This window comes from Zonotrichia leucophrys, chromosome 1A (genome assembly GCF_028769735.1).
Source record: "Zonotrichia leucophrys gambelii isolate GWCS_2022_RI chromosome 1A, RI_Zleu_2.0, whole genome shotgun sequence".
NCBI lineage: Eukaryota > Metazoa > Chordata > Aves > Passeriformes > Passerellidae > Zonotrichia > Zonotrichia leucophrys.
In genome coordinates this window covers 6,623,015-6,634,312 of record NC_088170.1, presented here as the reverse complement: position 1 = coordinate 6,634,312, position 11,298 = coordinate 6,623,015, and the positions used below count along the sequence as shown (strand labels likewise).

At 40.9% G+C, this 11,298-nt stretch overlaps 1 protein-coding gene across 1 annotated transcript; it reads right to left on the bottom strand.

Moving 5' to 3' along the window:
• Nucleotides 1-336: 336 nt before the first annotated feature.
• On the bottom strand, nt 337-10,714 carry RIBC2 (RIB43A domain with coiled-coils 2). The gene is made up of 7 exons (XM_064736718.1): nt 10,598-10,714; nt 7,409-7,490; nt 5,646-5,990; nt 4,930-5,048; nt 3,714-3,932; nt 2,196-2,362; nt 337-508 (listed from the first exon to the last, which is right to left on the bottom strand). The coding sequence occupies exons 1-7, from the start codon at nt 10,712-10,714 to the stop codon at nt 427-429; spliced, it is 1,131 nt and encodes a 376-aa protein (XP_064592788.1). The 3' UTR covers nt 337-426.
• Nucleotides 10,715-11,298: the final 584 nt, after the last annotated feature.

Below are 11,298 nucleotides of genomic sequence, written 5' to 3'. Positions count from 1 at the left end.
AACACAACATTTTCTGCCTAGGTCATCTTCCTTCCCTCCCAGAGAACTGCATCTCTTGTGGTCTATGGGAGGCAGCATTCCTCTCTGGCAAAATTGCATAAAGCAGCACTGCAGTTAAAATTCAGATTTCTTTCCAGAAGTTGATTCCTATAGGCATGAATAATGTAAATATTACAGCTAAGCCTGAGACACAAGAGTCAAACAATGTACTACTAAATCTACTAGTCCTATCAGAACAACAATAATGTTTAAAAATTATTACAATGTTTTCCTTTTCTTAGAACAGATCTGTCTGTCCTTTAGTTTGAAAGCAGTATTTGAACAGGGCTGGGAACAGATAAAAACAATAAAAAATGGGATTGCTCAACTGAAAATTTTAATGTGTCTACATACTTCTGTATAATTCTGGTTGATTTATCCAGATCATCACCGGGTGGTTGTATTAAACTGTGCATAAAACTCCTCTGTTGGAATATTTGAATACTCTTCCTCTTTAAGATATATGTTCCTAGAAATAAAATTTTTTAAAAACCATTAGTAATTTTTGTTATTATTCAGAAGTAGCCTGAGAAAGCTAAAAAAGATATAATGCAGTAACACCCATAAATGTTCATAAATTATTAAAAATTGAATTTAATGTGATTAGAACTTGTTCAATATAGCAAACTTGGGTTTTTTTCTCCCTGAAACATCCCTCCAGAAATCTCAAGAGTAATAAAGCCTGAATTAACACAATCCCAAACTTTTGTTTTCATAATAAGAAAGCATCATGTATTGGAAATGCATTTGCAAAAGGTATATATGAACCTGAGACTGGCTCAGTTGGTCAGAGCATGGTGCTAATAATGCAAAGGTCAAGGGTTCATTCCCCATATGGGCCACTCATTTAAGAGCTGGACTTGATGATCATTCTAGGTCCCTTCCAACTCTGACTATTATGTGCTTCTGTATTCATGCACAAAAAAAAAAAAATCCAAAAAACAAAACTGGAAAAATAGAACACTAAATCATTATGTTTGTTTTTCTTGTCCTGCATGTATTATCTTTCTCCTTTCCTATAAGAGCAGACACAAGAACTGCCCTTCAAGACACATCCAGTGGTTAGTTAAAAATCATCTAGCTCTGTCACACATAATGGAAATGCTGTTTGTGTTGCTAGCTTAACCCTCAGCTATCAGAAACTGGCAGCTCTACTGGCAGTTCATCCTTTTTAGTTTCAGATATATTAAAGAAACATGTAATGGTTTTTCACCTTATAATATGATTTTCTGCATAGCTAATTATATTTATTCACTGTTTCACCATCTATATAAACAGTCTGTTGTCAGTGGAATGCTTTTAAGAATTACAGATTCATGTCAATCAGTAACACTCCAAACCTACTCTCTGAAGTTTGATTAAAGAATAGGGGAAAACACACTTCAGGTGAATCGTTGATTTTTTTAAAAGCATGAACTTGTAACGAAAAAAATTACAAACACAACAAGTCAAAAGAGCTTTTGAAAGCCAAGCCATTGGGTTAATAATGATGAAGAGCTTTTTTCATTTGAACAATGCTGGTTTGGTGTCCGGTTTTCGGCTGTTTGGATGGCCTGGAAAGGCCCGGGGTGGCCTTGGGGCAGCCGCGTTTCAAAGGACCAGAAGAGGCTTCAGTTCTTTTCTCGGTCTCGGTGTTTATTAATTGTTTATCTAAAAGATTTTCTCTCGGCCCGACAGAGGTCTGCTCAGCAGCCAGCCATGAGCACACTCCCTGCCCTCCGGGCGGTCACCTATCTTTATACCCAAAGTTACGTGTACAATATTTATCATTTTTCCCCAATACCTTTCACCCTTATTGCCCAGTGCACTTTTAGTAATGACCAATCTCAAAGTGCCACCATCACCACAGAAGATGGAGGAGAAGAAGAAGAAGAAGAAGGACAGGACACGCCCCAATTCCTCCATCTTACTTCTCTAAACCCCCCTGTACAGAAATCCTAAACCCTGTGTCTCACCCTCTAATTAACTAATCCCTTCACCATTCACCCCGGTGAAACCCTCCTATCCTCATACAGGTGTCGTCTCCTGTGTAGGATCAAAGTCCAGCCACCAGACACTTCTGGCAACATTCCAGGACTCCCGAGCCCCCCAAGGGTGGTCTCGGTGACTCGGCACCTCAGTCCTGAGGTGCTGAGATCCCACAGTTTGGTACTCACTTTGCCTTTTGCTCCTGAGAGAGCCCTGCATTGACAGCATCCAGGTCTCGGCGCTGCACCTGGTCCTGGCGCTGCTGGTGCCGCTCCCAGAGCAGCTGGGCCCTGGCAGCCTGCACGCGCTGCCGGTCCCACTCCGCGTCCCTTCGGCGCTCCTGCTCTCTGGCTCTCTGCAGCAGGGACAAAAAGGCTTCATTTCCTCTTTCCAAGATGGAACTCCGTAGATAAAGTCTCATGGGTAAGCTCATCCAAACCTTGCTTGCCTTTATTGAGCACTAGGGGTAGTATTTGAATGGGGAGAAGGGAGCAAGGATGTCTAAACCAGGCAGAAGCAAGATACAGCTATTCTTTTCTCTCTGTAAAAACCCACAGCAGCAACAGATTTTTCTTTTAATTATTGTTAGCAAGAGTTGAAATTTCTTGAAGCAAGAGGTGCACAGACATCAGCACAGCTTATAATATCACTAACTCAGTAAAATAGGGGAGCCAAGAACACCACATGAGTAGAAACTTTTTCCTCTGCCTCACTGTCTTGTCTGACACCCCACTGAACAGAATCAAAAAATCAGGCCTGCAAAAAACTTACTTTTCTTGGTTGTATTCATTTTCAGCCAGCCTAATGACTTGAATGGGTTCATTTCAGAGTAATAGGAGAGGCAGGAAAATGACAATTCTACCTTCAGCTTTAATAACAGTACTAGCTAAGATGTAATAAACCCTACAGTATTGTAAGGAGTAAAAGATAAAATTAAACATTATTCCTTAGCTGTCATAAATACAGCCTATGCACAAGGGAGGCAAGTCACTTCCTACTCCACAATATCTAGACCTGGACACTCTTGACTTTATAGGAGCCTAGATGTTTTCATTTTAACTGCCTGCTTCTATGCACCTCTAGAGCAGCAACTATTACCATTGAAATTCTATTTTGTAGCATGGCTCATAGGTGTGTGGGATGGTAGAAATGAAACTCCATCACATTCTTATATTAATGAACTTTTAGACCTCTGAAATGTGCATGAGCAAGGTCACTGGACCTGCTCTATTTGCCTTGCTTGGGCACTCTTGAGAATGAGAATACTGTTTTGGCCTGCCCTGCTTTCACCTTCAGCTCCTGGATCTTCTTCCCCTATGGAGCAGCCTTGCAGGCAGCCTGTGCACTCTCAGGTCCTGAATTCCACCTTGAAGCCTGGGTCTCAGGCTGGGCAGGACTTTGCTGCTCAGCTGGACCATCACGGACCATACCCTGAGATCTCTTTGGCCCTGGGCTCCTCAGCAACCTTCCTCCCAGTCCAACTCCAGGGCTCCAGCCTACTCCATGACATCTCCCAGGTGCTTCAGAGGTACTATGTTCAGTTATACTGATTAAAGTTTGTGTAAAATGCAGATCAATGGCAAACACAGCCTCATATTGGCATGTCCAGGGCAAACAACGGCATTTTTATTTTACAAACATTGTCTATAGTATTATTACAACCAAAAAAACAAACAATACATGGCAATGCATGTGAGCTTAAATACCTGTTTCTCCAGAACTTGCTCCTTTTGGAACTCACGAATTGCCATCAGCTGCTCCTGGTTCATCCCCTTCCATCGATCCACCAGCACACCCCCAGGACCGATTGCTTGGTCTGGGTTTTCAGACAGGAAATCTCCTCGAAGCAGGCAGGTTATTTCATACATATCATCTTTCATTTTTTGAGCCTTTTCCAATTCATTTTTGTGATCTAGTTCAGCAATCTAAATTCAATGGAAAGAGAGAAGTGATGTTTTTTCCAAGACATATATGAACTGAGGGATGAAAAAATGTTAACATATATCATAAGAGATGATTTCCAACCTGCATACAGTTGTCAAAAGCATCACCTACAAAAAGTGATCATTGTCTTATTGGCCAAGATCAAAACTCTAATATCAAACAATTCTTTAATGCTGTCATATCACATATAGCAAGTAAACAGGGGAAAAATAACTTTGTTTATAAGAAAACAAAGAATTAAATAAAAAATAATTCCACATTTATCCTCACGTAAATGACCAGTATATATTTGGCAGACAAACAAAATATGGAAGAAATTTACAATAAAAATTTACCATCTCAAATCACTAGACTTGATTTATATATTACACTCTGAATCTAGGTGAAAAGCATGGGTAAGCCCTCAAAACAAAGACAGGAGATGTCCAATTAAGGTCTGAGGATGCAGCCTTGATTCTCTTTGCTGATACAAAATGCAAACCTGAATCATATTACATGAATGTATCTGAAATACTGGAGATCACAGTATGCATTTTCTATGGAAATCACTTCTTCTAACATTCATTACAAGGCACAGTCTCCTACTCAAAGGAAATTTTCCCTTTACAATACTCCAGAAATAAAATACAATCATCTTACTGGCCATAATTACCTTTCAAAGAAGAATGAGACTAAATAAACTAATTTGAAGAAGAATGATAATGCTATGCATCTTTCATTTCTAAAACTGTCTCATTCTTCTGTAATGCATAAACTAAACTATCTGGAACAATGCCTGGCTCCAGCATCCAGTGCACAGAGAGAAACCTTCTGCTTGCTAGGGCACACAGAGCACAGGGGATGGAACAGCCTTGGCAGTCAGGTGATAAGAAACCCCCATTGAAAACATGACTACTCATTCTGATTTTGTGCATCTTATTTTCCTTCTCTGTCTCCACATTTTCTAAAAAACAACAAACTAACTAAGTATTCATTTACCTGGATTTTATTGAAATTTTTAGTAGCTGTACAAACAGCACGCCTGCTTTCCTCTTCTTTCCTTTGTTCTTCCATAATCTTTCGGTCAAGTTCAATCCTAAACTTGTCATAAAGATCATCTAAATTAGATTCAAATAAAACATAGTCAATATTCATGGATTTGATGTGCCATATGAGTTAACCAGGGGAAGAGACAGGGGGGAGTTACAGATACAGTAGGCTGAATAACTATTTCCAAATTCTACCATCAAAGCTGTCCAACTTGGGATTTCAGGTGATTAACTAATCAGTTTAATATGTAATATGCACTGTATTAATATATAGTATGTACAGTTTAATATGTATTTATCTTGTCTAAACACATAGTGTTAAAATGAAAGAAGTATGTTAAGTACTGCAGAAAATAATGTTTCATGATAAGCTGGGAAAGAAAAATCAGTATTATTTTTTCTGCTCTAGGACAGTAGGGATTGGACAGTTTGGCCTGATGAAGCAAGCATACCAACTGGAGGCACAAACTAGAAATGAAACCTGGGTGACATTAAAATCACATGTTATGAAACAGAGACTTCCTAAGAAAAACAGTGAATACATTAAAGCTTATAAAGTAAAAACTGGTCCAATATTTCTAAGTTAAATATACAATATCATATTTTCATCAGATACACCACAACTTCAGAAAAAGAAGATTAAAACTACACTATCTTTTTTGTTACCTGCCAATTTTTGGTCAGCTAATGCATTTTTTAAGTCTTTCTGTTGCTGAAGAGACCACTCCCTTATTTGCTCCTTTTGGAACTTCATCCTCTGATCATGGTTTAAGTCTTCACCCACAAACTTCTGCATGCCAGAGATGGTACAGCGAGGATCATCATCTGAGACTCGAGCAGGTCTGTCCTTCTTTAGGGCTTGTGGATCATTCAGGTCAAACTCACGTCTTGTTTCTGGCCCCTGAAAATTCTTATGGAACTCAGTTAGAGCCCTATTCAGGTCTCTGATTTCATTTTTCTGGCGTTCTTCTAGCAGACACATGAGCTTGTCATTTTTCTTCATGTGATGAGCTAGACAAAAATGAACACAATGAAATCACAAGTCTTAGGAGTCCATGAGTCACTGGACTGCACACATAAGGTGAAAATAAAATTTTCAACATGAATGCACAGAATATAAGTTTTCAAACTGTTATGCCTTAGGAGAGTATTTGATCCATAAGTACCAGCCCAGCAAACACTCTAATGTTAGTAATATTTACTTTTGAAATATTTTCAGCTTTTTAGGTATCAATTATTTTATTAATGTTGCAATGAAATATGTGCATATGAAACAAATACAATAATAAGTACCAGCACTATGAGGTTTCATTTGCTGAAAACCTGATACACAAGAAATGTACAGTAAACCAGTTGTTCCCATTTACTCTTGTTTACAGCTACAGCTGAAATACATTGTTGCTTGCCAGGAAGCAAGCCAAAATTGGGCTGCAATTGAAAGGAATATAGGTAGCTCTTCCATAGGTCCAATGATTTTTCTAACCATAGCACTAAAATCATTGGCTGGCATTAAGTTTTGAACAGAGCTTAAGAGCTCCTGCCCATTTAATTGGAACTAAATCAATTCCAGCATTTTTAAGAAAAACATGCAACACGACTCCCACCCAACCAGCCATTTCAGTTATTTAAAACAATTTGCTAGAAAATATAATTTCTTCTTTTGCCAGAAACTACTGCTGGGAAACTAAATGCTGGTAGTTTCCCAAGAGTCAGACCCTGACAGGTGTATTTTCCAGCCAGGAAAATCACAAGCAGCTGTAGTGGAAGCACAGCATGGAAGTGGCAGCTCCATTTTAGCTCCTCTTGAGGCACACAGAGAGCTCAGGCTGTGGCACCCCTTCATCTGACAGCCCAGGAAAGCATCCCAAGCATGGAAGACCACAGGGAACAGCATGAAATATTTGTGTGGCTGCAAGTTCTGACTCAGCAATGGCTCCTCTCATCACCTTACTGTACATGACTCGTGCTCCCAGCAATAACAGCCCAGAGGGGATTCCACAGAATCCATATATTCTATAGAAGAATGGCTGGACAAAAGATGAGCTCACTCTTCATAAAAGCAACTAAAACAGATTAGCCACTACTATACTGAGAGGGTACACTTACCACTTACAATGGTAAGTAATTATTTTATTTTTTTTAATCCTGTTGCATACTCAGGTTTTTAAATGATGCTATTCATCAATACCTTTTAAAAGAAAACACTGAAAATTCTGGTCTATTAGGCAATGTATCTCAGTTTAATCATGTCAATAGAAATCTTAAGATAACAAGGAGAATACATAGTGTGTCAATGTAGATGTATGAACATAAATAGGACATAAATTGGATGACTGAATTTAGAGAATATATGAAGGGATAAAAGAAAGCAAGAAATGGATTAAAACATGTAGCTATTCACAGAAATATCACAGTGTCTAGGAATTTACCAAATCTTTCATGCTCTGCTTTTTCAGCTGCTTCTTGAATTTTCCTTTCCTTGACCTGTGCATCCAATGCATCTTTATCAATCTATTAAAATAAAAAAAAAAAAAGCAGCTCTTTAGGAGAACAATTAAAACATTGTCAATCTACATTGACTCACAGTTGTACACGATAGATATAACCCCACTAGCAACAGAATTTATACATATTTTTAATGTAGGTAAAACAACATCCAGAAATAGAAATATTCCTGTTTGTTTGCTTTGTTTTAATAATGATAGGTATGTTCTTGCACCTGATCAGATGAAAACACCACATTTACATGATCCATAGACCTATAAATATTTTCGGCTGCATTACATAGAATATGTTTTCCCCATTACAGCTGGCAATTTTATTTTATTGTTCTGCTTTCATTTATAAAGCAGGTAAGTATTTTAATAGTAAAGATGCCAGAAAGTTGTAATAGTTCATATTTGAAAAAAATACAAAGGGTTCACTCTAAGAAAGGAATGGAAATGTTTCCTGTCTTATCAGAGAGATTCACATGGTTGCCAAAATGCACTACAGGACACAGGATCTGTGATGAGCTGCCAGATATGGAACAGAACATCCACATCCATGGCAAGTGGGACCTGAGCAAAGGATAATACAGGGCACATCATCAAATGGCAGCACACACCTCCATTTTGGGCAAAAGAAAGTGTTAGCAGATTGTGGCAAATTAATGGGCAGAAACATGGATTTTACTTCTCTTTTTTTTTTTTTTTTTGCAGATGAGTCGCTTAATGTCCTTTAAAATTTTGTCAAAAATACAATGACAAATCTTCAAGAATCTGGCAAACAATTTTAATAATATTTGTCTAAAACCTATTCAGATGAAAAGAGAAACAGATCAAGCTGAAAATACACATGGTTAGTGCTGTAAAGGACAACTGACAACAGCCATCAGCAAAGAGGTAAGTTTGTAAGCAAGGCTGAAACCATCAAGAATTCTATCCTACAAAAACAATGCTGTTGTGGATACTAAATATCAACTCTTCCAGAGGTCTCATTGGGAAAGCCAAGCTGACAGTATAATTACAGGAAATACTGCTAAGAGAAATTCAATACAAGTTCTTAGAGTGGCAATAATAGAGGTAGGTCAGTGTATTGACTTTTTTACATTACTAAGATAACAAAACAGATACAGAAGTAAAAGTAATAATAAAACTATTAATAATCAAGAAAAAAAATAAAATCTGTGTTCCAATTCTGCTTTCCAGTATATTACCTCTATGTTTTTAAAATATTCATACCCTGCTTTAGGATTTCTGGTTTCTAAGTAAAATATTGTCTTGATTTTTAAATTTTCTCAGTGACTGCCACTCAGGTAAACTGGTCAGAGAACTGAAGCAAAGAATCTTAAAACCACACAGAAATACTGATATAGAATAGCTCTGTATGGATTTCCTGGCTCTTTATGGTTCAGACCTAGCCTAACTTCAAACCATAAGAACCAGATTCTGTCAGCATCATTGTTCAGGTACACTGAATGATGTTAAATCAAAATTCTCCAGATTAACTCTCCTTTATTTTAGGTGTTTGTTTAATGTAAGCAAATCTATCAAAACCTGCCTGAGTCAGTTCTACAAAATAAGTAAAAAGTAAATTCTACAAAAGTATTTGGGTAAAACCTTTGTATGGTATACTCCAGTACAGCTCAATAAAACACACTAGGATATGTAAGCTGTCAGCTATTTCATTAACTCAGGATTTATGGTTTGCTGTTCATTTTTAAGGCTCTAGAAAAGCCACTTTATAGAGAAAGTATTTATTTCCGATGAAGAAATTTCAAGTATCTTAACCCAACTGCTAAAAAATGTTATTAGCTGCTTCCACTGAAGAATATTATTGGGTACTTAAGTACATTGTTGGTGTATGTTGGGATGCTGTACCAGGTGGATAAACCTGTCATGTTCAGTAAGTGGGAACTGCTAATTGCTCTGCAGATACAACAACTCATGCATAAGAGTGAAAAGAATAAATTCAAGGCCCTGTCAAAAATAAGGTGAAGATATTTTTCCACTGACTTGAGACATGTTTCTATACCTAAGAGAAGAGGATCCAATTGACATCTGTTGCAATTTTACCAATTCAATGAAGTCACCTCATATCACTCTTCCCTCCATGCATGCTCACAACATCTTAATGTGGGCCTTTGGACATATCAAGAAGAAATTCAAAATACTATTGCATCCAAAGTCAAATAGGTATAGAGCACATTATTTCCTGACGTTCAGGATGCAAACTGCAGAGTGAACTCTGGAGAAAATCTACTAGCCTGAAGCATGTTCACATTTACACATCAATGCCAAGAAAAATCAGATACAACAATTAATTACATATATATAATCAAGGATGGATCTGTCCTATTCATCTGATGCAAAATGTGGACTAATTGCAGGACACTTACAGCACTAAATCTCCCACAGCATCAATTCTAGCAAGGTCCAGGCAGAAAAAGGCAGTATAACAGAGCAGAGAGGTAAAAAACAATTACTTGCTTTATCCACATTTCATAAACTGACTCTGGAAGCTCTAGGCTTCCATTCAAGTACTACTACACAGAGATACAACACAGGGCTTGATCCCTCTGCGCTGTCAGGGGACAATGACACCTTGCCCTTGAATCCAGAGCAGTGGGGCACAGGTACACACGAGAAGCAATGGCCATAAAGGAAAACACAAGAAGTTTTGCCTCAACAGGAGGAAGAACCTCTTTCTATCGAGGGTGGCAGAGCACTGAACAGCTGCCCAGGGAGGTCAAGGAGTCTGTCCCTTTGAAGATATTCCAAACCCACCTGGGCACATCCCTGTGCCACCCGCTCTGGTTGACCCTGCCTTTATAGGGGGGTTGGAGCGGATGATCTTCAGAGGTCCCTTCCAACCCTAAATATTCTATGATTTCTTTCACCGGTAACTTTAAAAGCGACTCTTTTTAAAGACGCGAAAGTTGCATCTGGGCCCTCCTCCCTTCCTGCTTGCTCCCCCTCACATACACACACTTGAGGAGGGGTCACTGGGTGCCGCTCTGACCGGCTCAGCCGCCCCTTCCCTCCCTGCACTCCCTCCCTGCATTACGCCGTTCTCTTCAGAACCCCTGGGAACACCGGGGGGACACGGCGCCCTCCCTCCCGTCCTGCCGCCCTCACCCCTATGGTGCGGATCCGTGCGTTGAAGATGCGGCCCCGCCGCAGCAGCTCCCGCCGCCGCCGGCGCTCCAGGGCGGCGGCCTCCTCCAGCTCCCGCTGCGGCCCCAGCCCGCTCATGGCGCCGGAGAGAACACCGGGGCTGGACTGAGAGCGATGGCCGGGAACAGCGGTGGCGGCCAGGCGGGACACAAGGCGGCCGGTCGCGATGGGAACAGCGGCACGGCGGCGCTGGCTAGGCGGGACACAAGGCGGCCCGTCGCGATGGGAACGGGAGCGGCGCTGGCCAGCCGGGACACAAGGCGGCCCGTCGCGATGGCACCGGCCAGGCGGGACACAAGGCAGCCTGTAGCGATGACACCGGCCAGCCGGGACACAAGGCAGCCCGTCGCGATGGCACCGGCCAGCGGGGACAGAAGGCGGCCGGTGGCGATGGGAACGGGAGGGGCACTGGCCAGCCGGGACACAAGGCAGCCTGTAGCGATGACACCGGCCAGCCGGGACACAAGGCAGCCCGTCGCGATGGCACCGGCCAGCGGGGACACAAAGCGGCCCGTCGCGATGGCACCGGCCAGCCGGGACAGAAGGCGGCCGGTGGCGATGGGAACGGGAGCGGCGACTCCCGAGCGCAGCGCGGGGCGGAGCCGCCGCACGAGGCGCGCAGGCTGTGAGGGCGGGGCGGGCTCGCCCTTCCTTCCCTTTGA

Coding starts and splice junctions, on each gene's coding strand:
- RIBC2 (XM_064736718.1), bottom strand. CDS start 10,714: ATGAGCGGGCTGGGGCCGCAGCGGGAGCTGGAGGAGGCCGCCGCCCTG. Junction 5,991..7,408: donor AGCAGAGCATGAAAGATTTG/GTAAATTCCTAG, acceptor ATTTTTGTCTAG/CTCATCACATGAAGAAAAAT. Junction 5,049..5,645: donor AGCTGACCAAAAATTGGCAG/GTAACAAAAAAG, acceptor AATCTAATTTAG/ATGATCTTTATGACAAGTTT.